The following is a 19,550-nucleotide window of genomic DNA, read 5'->3' as shown; positions in this document are numbered from 1 at the left end:
AACTCCCAAAGTACTGTGACTGCTCTTTGAGTTACTCAAGAATCCAAAATAACAGAAGCTTTGCTCCAAATGAAAGTGAAGAGATGGAGTGAAAAACACCTCCAAAGCCCAGCACATAGAATTACCTGACACTACTTACTCTACAGTTATTTTTCTAAAGGAAAGCTGGGCCTTGAAGGTTTTCCATGATCTTATTGGTCAACATATTTTAAAATCAGCAGGAAAATGGTTGTCCCCACTTAGGACTGTTTTGTTTGACTATTATAAGTATGTATAAGTGTGTGTATATATATATATATATGTGTGTGTGTGTGTGTGTATGCATACATACATACATATACATATATATATATAATGTTAGTACAAGTATGTACTTAGGAGCCCAGTACCTAAAGCCAAACTGTTACTTCAGTACACCCAAAAAGCAGAAGACCCAAGCCATCTGCAAATTCTTCTTTCCACACCTCTGCTTGAAGAACCATTTTGATATTTATTATAAAGCTATTACAACTATGTTTGATTGCAGGGTCCTATTCTGTATTTGCATTAGCTTTTTTCCTCAACCAAAAGTAATACAAATTGTAGTTAAAATGTAGAGTCAATTTAGGACCTGGATCTTTAGCTGGTAGCTCAAGACTCCACTTGAGTTACAAGTATTTCCTAATTCCTAATTTGTATAAGCACTGGTAGCCCAGTCATGCAAGAGCAGACTTGTTATTAGCAATAAAATGAATGCACTTGGGGGTGAAATACAGATTTAGAGATTGCCAAAAGTGTACTTTAAACTAGAATAATCATGTTTAAGGAGTACTGAAGTGATGATGTAACATGGCAAATGAAAAGAGATGATAAAGTAAGACCTCAAACCAAAAAATATCTGTAGTAACTACTGCTGAACAAGAGCAAGATTGAAAGGTGAACATTTAGCCCTGATATTTAGCTTTACAATAAATAATTACTCATTACTGAACAAAGCTAGGTATACCTATTCCCATATTCTCCAGAAAAAATGATGCAGAAGAACTGCTGTTTTTCTGAAGGGTTGATTCAATGCTGTCCTTTCATTCCAAAGGCTTTCAGTAACTGCTCAGAAACAGTACCTTCAGAGCATCCTAAATGGAGATTAAACTGCTTCCAAAAATATATCAAATACTCTCCCAAAGCAGAACATTTTATATTTTGTTTGCTGACAAGTCATTGAAGTTGCTGCTATTACACAGCTCAGACTGGCTATTTCACACTCATATTTTCTGGACTTTTCTGGAAAAATAATTCTACATTTCATCTTTATTCCTGCCTATAGACCAGCGAGGCAACACAGCTGAAGAACAAATAAAATCTTTTCCTCCTGATGATCTATATATTGCTTCTTACTAACGCTTACCTGAGAACATGAGGAGATATCTTTAAAATTCTTTTCAAACACAACAGATTTGGTATCTGGACTGATGAGGTTAACTTCAAACCTTCCAACCTAAGGAGGAGAAAAATAAATCTAATTTATGACTGTCTTAGGGGCATAGCATTTACAGCAACAAAAATGTCAGAATCTCGCCCTTTCTTGTTCACATAGAGTACCTTTTGGCACAACAGCTTACTCAGCAGGAACCAGGGTGCCAGGGTGCTGTAATTCTGCCTATGTTGAGTAAGAATATTTCAGCAAGAACAATACGCTCAGTTGAATAACGAAAATGACTTGGAAAAAACACAGCTTTTCTTACCCTCCCCCACCTTTATTCTTCAAGTTATTTTAGTCCAAAGATCACATGTTTGACAGACAATACCAAAACCTTTAGGAAACAATGTGGCTAAATTAAAAGCTGAAAAAAAAACAAAAGGGAGGAATTCTTGGTTTTTAAATTATACCATAGATTAGCTGAGAAACTAAGATGATACTTTTTGGTTTGCACTAATTCCAAATGAGAAAGAGTAGGTTCTGCAGCAAACTGCCTTTCAGCTTTCCCATACTGCTTCTCAAGCCCATGGAATTTATTCTATAGATCTCAGAGAATTTTTTCAACTAAATCCTTTTCATTACTAGTGATAAGCTGTGGCTTTCTGAAGGGGAATGCATTCTCACTTCAGTTATCATTTCCTCAAGAGAATAAAAAACAAGAATGATCCTTAAAACAAATGGAAGGACAAAATCCAGGCATTTAGCCCACTGTTATTTTAAGGTCCAAAAATTTTTCCTTTTATGGGTCACCTCCTTTATGTGTCCTTCTGTTTTTTCAAACCAAGTTCCAAAGATGTGAAAAGCACTTCAGGCAAGAGAAGAAATAACCATTGGAGTCTGAAGGAAGAAGCCCTTCCGTGCAGAGATGTTTGAATACTCATCTGGTAAAGAGAAGGCATTAATACTAATTATCAAAAAGAGGCAGGCTTCAAACACAAGGCTGTGGAAGTCCTATGTGAATTTTTTTTTCCTTTTAAATGCACAAAAAAAGGGGTTTTGTTTGCATGGTAGTCTTCATTGATTCTCTTTTGTAAAGAATATTCATGTTTTTCAGCTAAATATCACCAGCACAGACAATCCGCAACTGCATATGATTGTTTCACTAAAAACTCTGCTCCTTTAAGTGATTACTCCATAAATAACTACTTATTTTAAAACTTACCTGAGCTAATTAGTGAGGTGAAAGTTCAGCTACTTCCAACCATTTACGAACATATACAAAAATATTTACAACAAATTATGAAGCCATACTGGATCCATATTACCTATCTTGCAAAACTTATCTCAAACTGCACAGGGGAATAAGATAGATACAGTACAAAACCAACAGGAAATTGCTTGTCCTAGAACACACCTGGAACAACATTGTCCTATTCTTCTCAGAATCAGAGGGCTGAACGTGACTGGGTGCACTTGCGTGTCTTCTGCGGGACTGTATCTTCAGGTTTGTGTCATGAACCCTTCTCTGCATCACTGCGGTGACACTGCTGCACCGGGAGCGAAACTCCTGCTGCTCATCAAAGCCAGAGTCTTCTAAAATCCTCTCTGGAAAGAAGCCACGAGTGCTGGCCAGGTTGGTCAAGTTGGTCTGGCTGCCAATTGTAAACATTGCAGCATGCCCTGAAGTGCTGTTTGGGCTGTCCAGCTCCTCAAACGGGCTGTCCAGAGGAGAAGCTGGCACATTTTCTTCACACAGGGGCAACTCCAAACTCGACTCATTATTCCGCTGCTCGTTTAACAGTTTCAGGCGCTGGCGCTCATGAAGGCTGAATTTCTCTATGCAGTCGTCGATTAGTGTGGAGGGAGCTTTCTTGTGAGCCACTGTCACCTTTCCACAGTACAAGACCTCAAATTTTTGAGAGTCGTAGAAGGCATCTTCACTATCCTTACTTGGTTTGGCATCTTCTTTCAGTGCTGCTTTAGAGACTTGTCTTATGCTGCTGATGACATCAGGAACCTAAGGGACAATGTGAAAGGCCTTTTTAGTAACCACAAAGGAGACAGCAGAGACAGAGATGCATCAAGCATTTGTTAAGGTAAGTATTTACACAAGCTGTTTCTCCAATACAGTGACACAAGCTTCTTGGCAAAGAAGACCAGTGAAGTCTAAATTCTGTACAGACAATTTATGCAGTGGAAGCAGAGCAAATAATTTCTAATTTTTTTCTTGGAATGTCTTCCAGTACATAAGGTTTTAAATTACCAGAAGGTCGATTGGCAAATGTTCACATCCTCTTTTTTTGTGTGTTTTTACTGAGACTACTTTCTCTTTTCCATTGTCATCTGCCCACGTTGGCATGTTTTACTGCTGTATTCTGTAAAGGGCCAACAGTGTCCCTTTGTTTTTATTTTGCAGAGACACTTATTCTGTTCTTAAGGCTGTTTCAGGAACAGTTTTGTGGAAGAGTCCAGCAATCTCCATCAGTTTCAACTGACGGTTTTGAAACAGAGCTATCAAGAATACAGACATTTTACTGAAGTACGATGTACAACTGCATTAGGTCTCACCTATTATCAACTACAAAAACCTTGCCCCATGCCCCAATCCATCCTATGACACAGTTCACCTTAAGGTGAACACTTCCCTGCTGCCTCAGTCATTGTGCACTTAAGCAGCACACACAAATCTCTTTTCTCCTCTGCACAGAACCCTACTGTACCCTGCAGTGCCAAACTGCACATCTCCAGGAGAAACTCACAATTTCAGCCCCATATCCCACAGTCTTTCAAAGACACCTGGTTCTTCCTCCATTTTATCCCAATCACCCTGGGAGGAGTCTGCTTTCAGTACCAACATATTTAATATGTGAGCTTGTTCTCCATTTTGGCTTCACAAAAGAAAACAAGGACTTACTCAGCTCTACTAACTGCAGACCAGAGTGGTAAAGAGTTGCTCTTTTGACAGTACCTACTCTTCTGAACCATACCTCTTTCCCACATGTCCCATTTTCTCTAGTATAATGTATATGGCATGTACATGGGAAGTATAATGAATGCCATGACACTACATGCATTGGGGAAGTTACTAGTGGTAATGAGATAAAGAGAGAATGTCAATCCAATGCTTTTCACAAGAAAAATCAGTTCTCAACATTCAACCAATCCAATATAACCAATCAACATCTTTTGTACTCTATACAGCTTCCCACATATCCCATATTTGATATTTTTCAAAGAATTTTTCTATTCAAAGAGAGTAACTTTAAAGTCACACCTTACTAAATAATCCATGATCCCTACAGTATCTCTTTCTTTCAGTCACATGATACCAGCTGAAGCTTGCTACTGAGGCAGCAATCTCACATACCAACACTTTTGCAAGTCACAGTGGAAAATTACCTCATCTTAATCCCCATCTCCCATTACACACTCCTCATCCCTTGGGCATTCAACTCAAATCTGCTTCCAGTTCATTTATTGCAAAATGAAGTTCAATTACCCTAAGGTCTGCTGAACGTTTGGCTTCTGTCCCTTTAGATGTGCCCATCATCTCAGTTTTCAGTGAGGCTAAAAGCTAAGTCTAGATCTGACACAGATACAAGAGTGTAACTATTCTTCCCTCATTCTCACTACTGGGCTGCTTTATCATCACCCAAGGTGCACTTCCTCCCAGCCACAGAAGTTCAGCTGGACATGCACAACTCTCACTTTGCACTTGCCTGCTTGTATTCCAAGATGCAGAATTTTTTCCACTGATTGGTCTCTTATTCTCTCTATAGCCTCTGCTTAAAGAAGGTCTAGAGTTCAAATTCCTTAATTCTCTATTTTAACAGAATTCATAAACTAGGGAAATTTAACTAAAATATCCCTTTTTAGAATTCAGAAGCTGTAACAGGGCAATTCACATATATTTCTATTCAAAGTACAGTGACAAATTACAGTTCTATTCAAAATGCATACACTTTACACACAATCAACTAGAGCAACCACTGTCAGCTGTTTAATCAACAATTTAAAAATTTTTTAGAAGTGTACCATCACTTCCACTCCAATAACTCGGTCTTGCCTCCTGCTTATCACCTCTAAGACAAAAAACCTGGATATCCCTAAGTCTTTATAAAAATACTCAGTAGCCTCCTAACACATCCTTCCCCGCTCTCTCCCCCACCAGTCCAAACATGCTGGGGATAAGACACTACCAATTCTACCCCAACATCCATTCCCTCTTCTGTCAGAGATCTCCCTCAGAAAGGCACAGTTTTTAGTAATTGCAATTCTACTTAGGAAAACCCACCACCCTAAGTATCCTGCTGTTTATCACTTTTATTTCCATCTCTTCCAGATTGTGTGTGCTATTCAGACACTAGTATTTCAGTCACAATTATTATTTCAGTATCTCTGCTCCTCAAAAGCTTTTGCAATACATAAATTGCTATAGTGTTTTCACTTATTCATAGAGGGATGCTAGCATTAGAGCAGGGAGTGCAGCTCATATGGCCCAAACAATCCTTATTTCCTGCTTTGTTTAGGTAAACTTTTTTACAGGCTATGTAAAAACATATATACAGGCTATCAATTTTTTGTCCATTTTTCTGGATGCTCCTTCATCAGCATTCACTTTTTTCCTCTTTTCAACCTATAGACAGAACTAAAAATAAAAATATCAAAGTGAACATTTTGAGACCTGTTTAATCTCTGTAGTTATGAATACTTTTCTTATATACAGATGTAGAGGAAAACAATGTAATGCAAAACAGGGATGTCACAACTGATAAGTAATATCTGTCAAACAGCCCAGAACCAGTTCCAGATGCTTGTTAGTTGTTTCATGGGTACTCTCAGTAGCATGGTGTAAAAAACAGCTTCAAGTACAACATTCAAGACAGATACTAACATTTCCAGGCTATTAGTTGTGCACATGAATTTTACTGGTCTCTAGTTACAGGAGTAACTGTGTGCTGCTGCTGATGTACTCAGTGACTGACAGTGTTCCAGCCAGCGCTGTTAGACCTGACCCTCTTCACTCCCACAGTCACAGTCACACCTTCTTATCAAGAACAAAGAGCTACTTCTGAGAGGTACCTGATCAGAGTACAGTATTTTCATGTAAAGATTTGACTTTGAGCAAAACCCTAAGTGGGATCAAATTCACACAGTTTGCATCTGTGTTTCCCTGAAATTCAAGATGCACGAAAAGTTACATAATGATCAGGCAATATGGCTTTTTACACATTTCTTTGACATATATCACTGGGTTTTGACATTTTGTTCCTCCACGTATCAAGAAACCTCAGTCATAAAAGTTTCACCATCAAAGTTGTGTAACTTTTTTGGATTTGGATATTAGCTTATTATCTCCTAATGTCAAAATTGCAGGGCAAAGTTAGACAAGATAATAAGCAGAACAGAGCTTTTAAAATACGGAATTACCTGGATGAAAATTCTTAACTACTTTTAGAAATCAGTTTAGGAATATTAACAGTCAAAACTTACTAATGTGTTTTCAAGTTTCAGTATTTCCCAGGAAAAGTCTTATTAAATTAAGCAGCCAGAGAGGAGAAATGGGATTCTTACTCCTGAAACCCACAGGGCCACTGACAGAAATTTTTTTATTTTTTTTTTTTTCTTGTCAAGCCTTGAAGACAGTTACATCAAGAAAGACTGGATTAGACAGGGCTACACAGTGCATTCTCAGGGTGAGAGGGGCACACTTCCAGCCCAAACAAACCCTGTGGACAATTCAAGAAGACTTAATTCTTCCAGACTTTGCCTCTCCCAAATCCCATGGTCTAGGGACCTATCATCTTTTTCCAAATATTGTTGGAAAGAAAAGGAAATGACCATGTTCCAAAGGGAGTCACACACAGGGCTTCTCAGTCCAAAGGTAGAAACTGATGGTGCAGTGCTGGAACAGCAGCTCTCAAATGCAGAAACATAATGTAGGGCATTATTACAGTCTTTATTCATGAAGTTTCCCTGAGTAGCAGCAGACTACTTCATGAATCAGAACAAGGAAATTACCCCCCACCCCAATACACTTATTCAAATATGCTGGAACAGCACACAAAGCTTTCTCTAATGCAGCACTGACCTCATGCTTAAACAGTGACAGGCATACTGAACCTTCTCAGGTATTAATAAACAAATTAATAAATTAATAAACCAAACAAAATGGATCTAAGAGCTTCAGGTGAGCTTTCTTCCCCTCCAGGATGTCAAGAGCATCCACACCTATCAGGAAAAAACAGCAGCATGTGTACTTTAAGGCCCTTGAAACAGTGCCCATAGTAACTCCTTGATCTCTGAACACAGCCAAGAGAGCTGAAAAGCAGAGATCCTTCCTCAGGGCCTGTTCCAAACAACACCCCCAGATGTAAGAGGCCAACAAGACAAGGATGGACAGTGGGTACCATAAGTACAAAACTAAACCTGTGATACTTAGTTTGGCTTTTCAGTGTGAACAACACTTCAAAACTTGATTGACAGAAAATAAATCAAAAAACAAACCCCAATACCAAAACCAACCAAACAAGACCACAGTAATTACTGAGCAGTGCTTTCAATTGCAATCCAAACTTAGAACTTGAATGATATGGATATTGCAAAGAAGAACAAAATTCGCTGGCTGAATTCCATTATTTCCACAGATGAACAGAATTTCTCTGTGCAGAGAATCTGCAGCTTTTCCTAATTTGTGTCTAGCTTCCACATGGAAAACTTCAGTCTGGAATTTATTAACAAAGCAAAGCCCCTCCTCGTACCATAAGGCTTATAAACAAGTGTGACTGTGAAATACTAATCTAACAAACAGGCCTAACAAATGTGGCTACTTAATGACAGCATTTCTAGCAAGGCAATTATTTTCAAAACAAGGAAAAATCTCAACCCCTCTCACTCCATCACCACGCAAAGTGCGGCAGCAGATCCCTTCCGCCGTACAAAGAGACGGGAGATGAATGAACTTCCCACACACATGACAGGAGCAGTCAGTACCTTCGGGTGTGAGATCCAGCTCAGAAACAGAGGCATGTCCGAGCAGAACTGTCACCAAACCTTGGTGTCATGAACATCAACACTCAGATTCCTGGGATAAGTGAGTGCAGAAAGGATTCCCCTCTCACAAAGGGCTGGCAGTGCTGTCACGGCATTTCCTCAGGCTCGTTCCGCGATATCTCAGCAGAGCCAGAGGTCCGTGCAGCAGCCGTTATTCTTCAGAAGTCAAGTATTTCCTGACTCGGGGCTGGAAGCATCCGCACTGCCTCGGATTTGAATAACGCGTCCCACTCATGATCTAGCTACGTACACTTAAAAGCAAACAAAAGAGAAACGGGATACTGTTCAGAAATCCACACCCTGAGCTCTGCCAATTACTGGGAGTTCAACATCTATCAAAAGAAAGCAACACAATGTGAGAAAAAACTAGGAGCAATTGGAATGACTCTCCTTTTAGTTAGTGTTAACTTGCATATCCACAAGATAGGAGAACCCAGCCACAGCAGTGAAACTGAACAGAGACAAAATAAGCTGCATATCGTATCCTGCTATGTACCAGGCATTTGATAAGGAGGCAAAGTTCTTATCTTAAAAAAAAAACACAACCAAATGCCAGCCAAAGGGCAGATATCCGTAACTATTCTCAACTAGAAAGAAGGGTGGGAGAGGGAAAAAATTGTTTTCCTTTAACTGCTAGAAATGTTTTTACTGCCATACAGTCAGTCCAACGCTGATCATTCAGACCTGTTGTACTTCTGAAACTGCTGCATTTCTACTGCTTTCCACTCCGGTGACAGTGTTCCACTTAACAGTTTTCACCATTAAAAATTCATCCTTCCGATAAAGAGATAAAAGAACAGCTCTGTGTGATTCAACTTATGCAGTCACACAAGCAATTTGCTGACTTTGTTTAGGCAAGGTATTTAGAAACCAAAACAGAAGAATCTCTCCATCAATTGACTTACTGCTGAAGGAATACTATCTTCTTTTCTACAGAAATAAGGAGGATTTGCAGCCAGGAGAAATGCTATCACAAAGAGAAAGGAGTAACAGCCAAATTACTAAGCATTTCTATAACCCATCTGCACTTACTGTACAGTCTAAAAATAACATTTAGAAAACTCCAAGTCAGGTTCTCAGCAGGCAGTAATAAGCATCTGCCATCAGCTCCAATTCATTCTGCTGCATGTGTGGGCCAACACAACACAATCCCAGCAGCAGAAAGCTGGAACACAGGGGTTGGCAAAGAAAGTTTCAGTGAAAGCAGTTTTTGGAGCTTCAAGCTAACTGCCATCCCTGGCAGCTAGTGCTTTCACATTTCTTCTCTAAAGGCTCATAAATTTTGCCAAAGCTTAAAGCATCAGAAAACACATTAAAGGATTGCACAGAGGAACATTAAAGGATTGCAAAAAATAAAGTTTTGCTTTCAGGAGATAGTCTTCCTCCTATTTGCCTGGCCTATATTTTTCCCAGGTGACTGGTCAAGACCCAGCTAGGTTTGCTTTTAAGGAACTGCTAGAGAGCAGTGCATGTATTTTACTGACATTCAGCCTCATGTCACATACTGGGGAGATCACATACTCCTGACGAAGGCAAAGCTGAAATCAACTACTACACCACCCTAAAGAGAGATCTCTTTTTAGATAGGTAGGCTAAAAGAAAATAAAATTCAGCTTTCAAAATAATTCTTATCCAAGACCAACCCAGGAATTATTACTTACACTGTTGAGCTTTGATACAGCCAACAAGCAGAAAAAAGTACCAGGGTAGCACAGCACACATTTAGCAAACCATCACAGTATCTAATTTGCAGCTGGAAACTTGTGGATCACCTAACTAACACATTCTGTGTTCTGCACACACACACGAGATGCTTCTATGCCAAATAACCAAATAAAGTAAGCTTTATAAAAGGTGGATCAAGTTAATTAACAGGAAAGAATGTCTCACTGTAACAAGACGTTGTAGAAGCCTGAGTAGACAATAGGTGCCTTTCTCTATACTTCTGTGCAAGCACTCTGCAGAGGTGACCAAAGAACATCAGTGATGGCAGTGACAGCACAGGAGGGGCAGTGCTTAAACAAGAAAGGAGCAAAGTACTGAGTGCAAGAACCTATGTTTAGGTTTAGGCCAGTCAGGCTTGATGTTTTTCCACCTTTCGGATGCAGCTCACATTCACTCACAGCTTGAGTACTCTGCAATACAGAGGTGTCATGATAATCCTTATGCTCTTGAATATGTAGATTAGTAAAACAATTAATCTACCAGTTTTATACATTGAGCAAGTTTGTTTCCAAGTTTAGGACACAGATAGATCCCAGTGAAAAAAAAGTACAGCTTGCTTAGAACAGCAGTTCTTAAACTTCTTTAACTCAAGTTCTTACAAACTACAAAAGCACTAATTCAGATATTATATTCAGGATTTTTCTCCTGAAAACTGTGTTTTAGCTTAACTTGGCAGTTCTAGTAAGAGGTTCATTAAAGATGTTGTTTTTAAAACTCCATCATGTTTAACACATACCCTATTTTTAAAAGGGCTTGCCTGAGAAGATAAGGCTGTCACGTGGGCAATCCCAAACAATTAATGCATTCTCTGCATACATTTCCTTTTGGGGGGGTGGAGGGGAAAGTTGGAGAGCTCATTGAAGTATTTTGCCCATTTATGGGCACTATCTCCTTCTCCAATAGAGATCAAAAGATCATGAACTTCATTTCAGCAGATTTAAAGTGGCAATACTGAGATAAATGCTCTATACACCATGTTTAAGAAGGTGGCAATGTTTCAATTCTGTAGTTTCAGATAGAAGTTCTCAAGATTTTAAATTTAAAATATTAACTAACATGTTGATTCACTATGAAATGAACACATTTTGGTCTGTTTTTCCCTAGTCAAGAGATCAAGATTTCAGGACTCCTTCACAGCAGATCATGAAGACTCCTAAAGTGAGTATCATCTCAGATTTGGTTAAAACCTACCATGATACCCATGGATGACAACACTTTTATAACATAACCACCCTCTTCTGCTGTCACTGAAGAAGATGGTAAGTGGTTTAATTCAGTGCTGACTATGGAAGACGGGAAAAGTTAGATTCTATTCAGTCTAGCAGACATGGGTATACTTACTTCAAAAAAGTCAGGCACTGCAATAACTTCTACCTCCCTTAATGAGGCTAGAAATTCCTCAATGACTTGAAACCAAGGAGTTAGTTCTTTTCCTATTTGATGTTTTCCCACAAACTCTCAACTGCAGTGGGAGGTTTCAGACTACAAATTTTCATTAAAAAAGGCTCTGCTTACAGAAAAGTGGACACCAAAAGCAATGTCAAGCAGCAGATGATACTGTGGCAGAGACAAAAATTGTTACTACTTTTTGGGTTCAAGGCTCCTTTTGTCACAAGAACATTCACTAAAAAACTGTGAAAGACAAATGCACATGATTCATCAGATAACGTGAACAGAACGTAAAGAACAGATTGCAACCTAGTAGTATTTGAATAGCTTTATCACACCTGCCAAGTAATGTCCAATAGTTTTCTAGTACTTTGGAAATACACACCTGTACACGTCCCAGCTTGTCTGCTAATCTCACAGTTCACAAGAGGAACTGCATTGTCTTGTGACAGCATCAAATGCCTGAGCAACCAGTACTACAATTAACTCTTCCCAGATAACAACCAGCAAAGAACCCAAGCATAAACACAGCAAGGAAGGATTTCAAAGCCATACTCATCCACATGCTGAATTACTGACTGCTTTGAAATGAGGTGCTGGGAACTTCCACCTAACCAGACTTCCTTCAGCACTGAAGTCTTGAACCACCACTTTGCCTAGGAGTCAGGGGAATAATGAATATTGCACCCGAGGGCAAAGTTAGCACAGCACAAAACACTAAATACTGATCTCCCTGGGAGTCACATTAGACTAATCTTGTCAATCGCTAACTGTTTAAAATACTAAGATTTCACCAGCTGGTTATGGTAGCTGTAAAGAGAATTAAATCATTAGATAGTTACAGTGTTCAAATGTAAATCCATACAGACAGAGTTGGATGGGCAAGTATTTCAAATTAAATAGCTGAAAGTAATTAAATGCATGGTCCTTTTACGTTTTGACATAGAGAAATTCTAAAAGAGTTGCAGATTTACTGTTCCTACTACTACTAATAAAACAAACAAAAAACCAAACCAAAACAAAAACACAAGACATAGGGGCAACAGAGAAGAAAATACTTTCCCGGAAAGCTTTGATATAAAGAAGTCAATAAAGTAAACAAACAGTAAGGACCTTTCAGAGAAACATCTTTATAAGGCAAGACTCATGCACCAATACATGAAGAGTAAGCCAAGGGTGCGATAGAGACAATGAGACCATTTACATATATTTCCAAAAAGTCTGTGAGAGCATTTTGTTTTGGTTATGGATATGGGTTCTACAAAAATGAAGGGGAAAGGGGAGCATAGAGGCACTTAATCACTGTTCAAGTAAGAAAGCACAACAGGTATATAGTGTCAAGATATGTGGGAAGGAGTTGTTTCTGAGCTCATCAGAGAGGTCCTACTCATTTTTTTTTGGCAACATTTTCATACACATCAAGTAAAGTAACTTTTGCACTGCTTCACTAATTTTTACTGGTAGATGCTACTTATTTCAGTAGTCCTAAACTTCATTTTCTGAATTTATTTTGCCTGGTACATGGTAGGTATTTCAGCACCCCACTTCCTGACAGCATAAACAGTAGTATTTTTAGAATTGGCTTGACACCACATAGGTAGGAAGAACAGCAAGGCTGCATTAAGTAACTGCAGCTAACCTTTTGGTAACAATATTCACAGGAAGAGTAGCATTGGCTTTATGAAATCCTAGCAACACAGTGACAAGTTAACCCAGAATTTCTGGAATTTCAGTTCATTATTAATGCAGAATAAAGCCCACACTGCTTCACCTTCCCTAGCAGTATCTTCATTTTGGTAGTTCTACAGGGTTCTGGTAGCAAAGGGGACTGCAGAGGTGACTTCTATGAGAAGCTCCTAGAGTTTCCCCAGTGTCCAACAAAGTCAGTGCCAGCCAGCTCCAGGACAAACCCACCACCCACCACAGTGGTGATGGCGGTAGCCCCTCCAGGATATTTCATTTGAGAAGAGGAAAAAACCTGGGCAATGGCAACTAGGACAGAAAAATGAGAACAGATGAGGGGAACAGTCCTGCAGACACCAAGGTCAGTGAAGACGAGAGGAGAAGAAGATGCTCCTGGTGCTGCAGCTGAGATTCCCCCGCAGCCTGTGGTGCAGATCACTGTGAGGCAGCTGTGCCTCTGCAGGCCATGGAGATCCATTCTGGAGCAGAGATCCACCTGCTGCCCTTGGAGGATGCTGCACTGGAGCAGTGGAAGATCAAAGGAAACTGTGACTCCACGGGAAGCCGGTGCTGGAGCAGGATCCTGGCAGGGACCTGGACCCATAGAGAGAGGAGCCAACAGTGGAGACAGCTTGCTGGCAGGACTCCAGCAGGAGACCCATGCTAGAACAGCCTGTTCCTGAAGGACTACACCCTGTGGGAGGGGCCCACGCTGGAGCAGTCTGTTCCTGAAGAACTGCACCCGTGGGAAAGACCCAGATTGGAGAACTTGGTGGAGAGCCATCTCCTGTGGGAGGGACCCCACACTGGAGCAGAAGAGTGTGAGGAGTCCTGCTCCTGAGGAGGAAGAAGTGGCAGAGACAATGTGTGATGAATCCCCATTCTCTGTCCCTCTGAGCTGCTGAGGGAGAAGGTGGTAGAGAAAATTAGGATTAAAGTTAAGTTCAAGAAGAAGGGAAGGGTGGTGGGAAGGTGTTTTCAAGATTTGGTTTTCTTTTGCATTACCCTACTCCTATTAGATTGGTAATAAATTAAACTCAAGCTAAGTCTGCTTTACCCATGACAGTAATTGGTGAGCAATCTCTCCCTGTCCTTATCTCGGCCCACAAACTTTTTGTTATTTTTTCTCACCCTGTCCAGCTGAGGATGAATGAGAGGGAGGCTTTGGTGGGTGTCTGGTATCCAGCCAGGGCAGCCCCCCACACCACTACTTTTAGCACATCTTAGATGAATACCTGAATAAAGTATGTTCCCTCCTTGTAATGGAGAAGGGCAGCATAGTCCTAATATCTAGGCCTTGGTAAAAGTATACTCAGATGTAACATGGCAAATCCCATCATGTGGCTCCTGTCTGGCCTGGAAATAGAAACTCTTATTTCTGGTCTGATGAGTGAGGGATGAGAAAGGAAAAGAGATTTTTGTCACGGACACAGCAGTATTCTCATGACATTTAAATAAGTTATTTGAAAGGATAATATAAATCCCATTCATTTCAGCTTACTACAGGAGTTTCTTTATAATTTCACCTAAGGTATTACTTGTCATGCTCAGTGCCACCAAAGCAAGATTCATTTTCAAATAATTTAAAGTTTCAGAAATAAGTATGTGAGACGTTCTCTCACAGAAGTCAGCAGTCTTCTCTGGACTGAGGAAATGAAAACTGAGTTTACCCACAACTTTGTCCTTCTACGGCTTATTTTTTACTTTCAATAGCTCAGATTATGAAAGATTTCTCTCTGCAACTGGAAGTCAATTTGCCGATGAGAGTTAGCAGTGAACACACAAACTATGAAGAGAAATCAGAAAAAAGGTCCCCTGAGCAGTAAACTTCATTCCTTCTGCTCATCAACTCTCTCTCCCCTGGGGGAGCTTACTTGATCTGGGAATTATCTATGTTAGGAATCTATTCTTGGTCATGTCTGAATGTCCTGTTCTCACTGAAGTCAAGGCTGAAACTTGTTTTGCAAAGCCAGCAAAGAAATGTTGTATCATAAAAGTTAAGCATATTTCTTAACTACCTCTTCTGTGATTCCCAGCACCCAAATGTAGAAGACAAAATATGTCTTTCTCTGGTGGGATTTGCAAATATGCCTTCCAGTTTCACCCATGACACCCACAAGGGCTTCCAAAACAATTCTATACATTTCTGTATGGTAGATACTGGTAAACTTCAAGGAGAAACAACAAAAATCTCAATTTCAAGGGTAATCTCAAATGTGATAGAAACATACAAGACTAGTTAGATTTAGTTATGCTCTAGGGAATTATTAAACTACCTGGCATAGTTGCAAGTGCTCTGGTTTCTGTTTGTTCAAGAGCTCTCAGGGAGCTGAGGCCAGCATAGGACACAAACTGGATAATTTCTGTGGTTTTGCTCTTGTAAAAACTTAACATCTTGCACAAATCAGGTAACTTCAAAACAGAGTTATGTTTTGTTACAATGAAGCATGTTTAACAGATTCATACCTCATCAAGAGAATTGTATCAGAACCTATAAGGGTTCAGAAATTAATATGGATTTCAGCTAGAAGTAAAGCCTGAAAAATACATAATCCATTCGAGAAGCCACTATGGAACTTGTAGACCAAGATGTAGTTCAAAGGGATTTACACAAACAGAAATAAAATGGAATATATTAACATCTCCATTGGTATTTTTTCATAAATAAAAGTCAAGTCCACCAGCATATAAAATTTTTTATTTGGTTTTGTTTATTTTTTGAAGTGGGGGAGACCTTTATGAGAGGGTTATGAACCAGTGGAGAAAACACTGACAAAATCATAAATGAAAGTAATAGGAAAAATGTAAGAACAGGCATGTTTACTCCCAAATCCACTACTGGGTATGTACACAGTTTCAAAGTTCCAATTGAGATCAGCTTTCTGCAGCATTACAACCTTCTCAGCTGAGGTTGCTCCCCGTGTGCTCAAAGCTACATCCCATAAAGAGATTTTAACATCCAATTTTCCCTTATGGGATCACTGGGAATAACTACCTCAGACTTGGATGTCCCATTTAATATCACACTAAAAGTACTGCACCTCCTCTACCCAAGCAGAGGAAGTATGGAAGGAGCCATTTTATGCCATTTATGCTTAGCAATATCCTTGTTTGATCTGTTGGACTCCTTCAAAGAAGCATCACATATAAACACCAGTCTTGGAATGAATCAATTTGGAATTGCTACCAGCACATAACACTTAAAAAACTGCGTTACCTCCAGTTAGTAGCAGATTCATAATCATTGTTAGACCAATTTATTTAGATGATGCCAGCTCTGAGGCTGACCATAGCAGACAGAGGTTCTAGGAGAACACAAAGTAGAGTCACTGCAAGGAATTTGTAAGCCCCAATAGCATATGGCAGAAAACAGCTACTGAACAGCAAATTTAACACTTGTGCCCTCTTGTCATATTAAAAACACAAGAGGAAAGCAATCCATTAAATAAGAGCTAATAAAAGGAAAAGGAAGGGAAAGAAAAGGAAAAAAAGACTGCTACACACAAACTCAGTTAACTACAGGGACACAGAGCAAAGCCTGTTACAAGTTACTAGATTGACAGGTCTGAAATTTTTATGTACAACCCAGGATTAACAGTCTTTTGAGTTAAAAAAATTAAACTATCCAAAGTGTCACAAGTTGTCACTTCTGGAAATCAGTCACTGGTTTAAGTGGATAAATTGGTGAGTAGGAGGATGATTTTGAGGCAGCACTTCAAAGAAGAGGATTGGTAACAACAGATGCATGTCATGTAGTAACATCCTGGTACTATAGCATGTTCCTAAGTGGCATGAAGGTGAAATACAGAGTTTAAGACAGCAAGAGTTTCTTTCTAATGCCAAAAAAAAGGGAGTATCAAAACTACAGCGCACAGCCTAAATGTTGGGTTTTTTTTAACCTATAATTATATGCAGCATAATTGGAAAGCCTCAAATTTACAAGAAGAACTACCCAAGCAGTCACAAGATGACAGAAGTCACTCCTACTGGAAGAGGAAACCCCCCACTCCCCAACAGCTGGTTCTTAGAAGGGTTTGTAAGTGCAGCTGGCAGAGATTCACCTCAGAGCTGAGATGTTGAAGAGGTTTCCTGCTGCCACCTCCCCAGTATTCTCTCAAGGTATCACACCAAAACTGTGGTAAACCTGGCAGTATTAGGTTAATATCCTGTATCTTACAGGCATTTTCCTACTTTAACAAATCTATGATTTATCCTAATAGCTGCATAGAAATTGAACTGCAGACATCATTGTATTTCTATTAAGCTTGGTTGGATGCTCACACCCACAGAAAGTAAGAGTGCACTTTCAAACATTCATTTACAAAAAACATCCCATTTCGCCACCCCAGCTTTACTTCAGCACTTCCACAGGCTTTATGAGCAGACTTTCCTTGAATACAAAGAACTGAGGCTGCAACTCTACCCAGCAGTTTATGCTGCTCATAAACTGACTAAACCGAAGCTTCAGAGCTTTTAAGTTCCCAGACAATTAAAAAAGATTTAATAGACTGAGTAGGGGAGGGGGAGCTGCTTTTTACAACACAAGAAGTCACTTCACATTAAGAACAAAGCTGCATTTATATAATTTCATTGCTTATCTGAACACCACCCTGCACTATCTAACAAAACACACACTGCACGTCCTGATAAAACACCCTGTGCTGAGGTAGCCGTACCTACCAGGATGTGAACATGTGTCCTGAGCCCTATTACAAGCACCACGGGAACAGATGATTTCAGGCTTTATGTACTCAGCTTGGATTTAATCAGCAGCTGCACAGTGAAGCCCCTGCACACCTGCAAGCCTGAAAGAACACTGGCTGTCATTGCTTTATTTTTATTCTAACTTGAGACCTTGTCATCTTAACCTGTACCTTCTATCATCATCAGCCACATTAGGCTGAGAGTCTTAGCCAGGAGCTTTCCATTTAGACAGCCAGAAAACGTACTGCAAGACATTTTTTTTCCTTTCAATGAGGTCCTGAGGTCATCAAGGAAGGGGCCAATCAACACCCATATCCAAAGGTGAAGTTAATTAACCTTGAAATGATGCACAGACTGCTTGGCTCTTGGAACAGAAGCATGGCCAAGAGGCTGCAATGTTCACCTTCATATTGTTTTGCCATATTCTTAGGCTCTGTGAGGACCCTCTGCAAGTGCTTTAAATTTTAAAAGCAGAAGCTACTAAATTATTCTTTTACTTTAGAGGGAAAAAAAGAAGAAAGTAATTTGTTTACTACAGTATTCATTATATTTACAAATGCAATTTCATTTCTTTAGTAGATCTCTCAAGTTTACCACTAAAAGGATAATGTTACAATATTTCATTTTCTACAGTATAACTGCTTGGAGAGAAACAAAGAACTTGCTTTTCTAAGACACTCAAGAATTAGATGAAAAATTGAGAGCCCTGGCAGTAAATTCTCCCCTGCACCAGCCCTGTTTCTCCATTATTGTAAAAGTGCAGGCTTTAATCTCTTTTCTTCCACAGCCATGCCCAGAAGAGTCCAGATAGACTGATCAACCATTTCTAGTCAGCAGGGCTCTGTGAAAGGACAGGTCTTCCTATCAAACCAACCTGCAAGATCAGTTTTAAAAGCCTATAAAGGTTCAAGGTCTGAGGTATGTGGTAAGTTTTCTACTGAAGTAATTGCAAAGGCTATGCAGTAGAAAAAGAAAAAAAAATAAAAGAAAATTTTTGTATGAAAATTAGTATCACTTTTGTAAAAGCTTTTTCTGTGTTCAAATGTTTAAACAAGAGCAGCTTATCTACAAAAAAAAAAAAAAAAAGAGTTTTTATTATATCTTGTAGCCAATAATAACTAAAATCTGCACAGGGAGGAAGAGGGGAGAGTCTCTCTTTCCAAAACTTGAACCATATAATGAAGTCCATCTTTCCCATGAAGAAGATGACAGCAGACAGAGCTTTGCCTCCATGTCACCTGTGTCATTTGTACATCCAATAGTGAGAGTTCCCAAAGCAGGCAGCAAACAACACAACAGCTCACACAAGGTGAGCCAGCAGTGTCCACTTAGTACCTCACTTAGTACCCCTGTTAAGTGTTTCTGAAGTCACCCCTGCTAGCATCACTTTTCTACACATGCAAGGAATCTGATGGAAGATTGGAAGATGCCAGCCCCTCAAATTTCAGCAACAGGAAACAGCCACCATCAAATTATTTTATTTTTTTTTTAATACAACACTGAGCCTTTATGCACCAAGCAATCAAAAACACAGCAACAATGCAAGCTGAAGGTCTGTCTCTTATACACATCTAGATTTTTTTTTAATACAACACTGAGC

The 19,550-nt window shown here is 39.6% G+C and overlaps 1 protein-coding gene across 5 annotated transcripts in view; it reads right to left on the bottom strand.

Moving 5' to 3' along the window:
- TBC1D4 (TBC1 domain family member 4) overlaps positions 1-19,550 on the bottom strand; it is a 95,618-nt gene that overhangs the window by 39,042 nt on the left and 37,026 nt on the right. For 4 of the 5 annotated variants that reach the window (XM_015622146.3, XM_015622131.3, XM_015622140.3 and 1 more), the window contains exons 2-3: positions 2,811-3,413; positions 1,385-1,474 (exon numbers count right to left, since the gene is read on the bottom strand). In XM_015622146.3, coding sequence (XP_015477632.1) covers positions 1,385-1,474; positions 2,811-3,413 — 693 coding nt within the window. Of the gene's footprint in view, positions 1-1,384; positions 1,475-2,810; positions 3,414-8,389; positions 8,644-19,550 lie in introns of those variants that run through there. The other variant, XM_015622156.3, reaches the window with a different exon arrangement.

The sequence above is a fragment of the Parus major genome, chromosome 1, assembly GCF_001522545.3.
Source record: "Parus major isolate Abel chromosome 1, Parus_major1.1, whole genome shotgun sequence".
In the NCBI taxonomy this organism is placed as follows: Eukaryota; Metazoa; Chordata; class Aves; order Passeriformes; family Paridae; genus Parus; species Parus major.
Note: the sequence above shows the minus strand (reverse complement) of the source record. Positions and strands in the feature narration are given on the sequence as shown.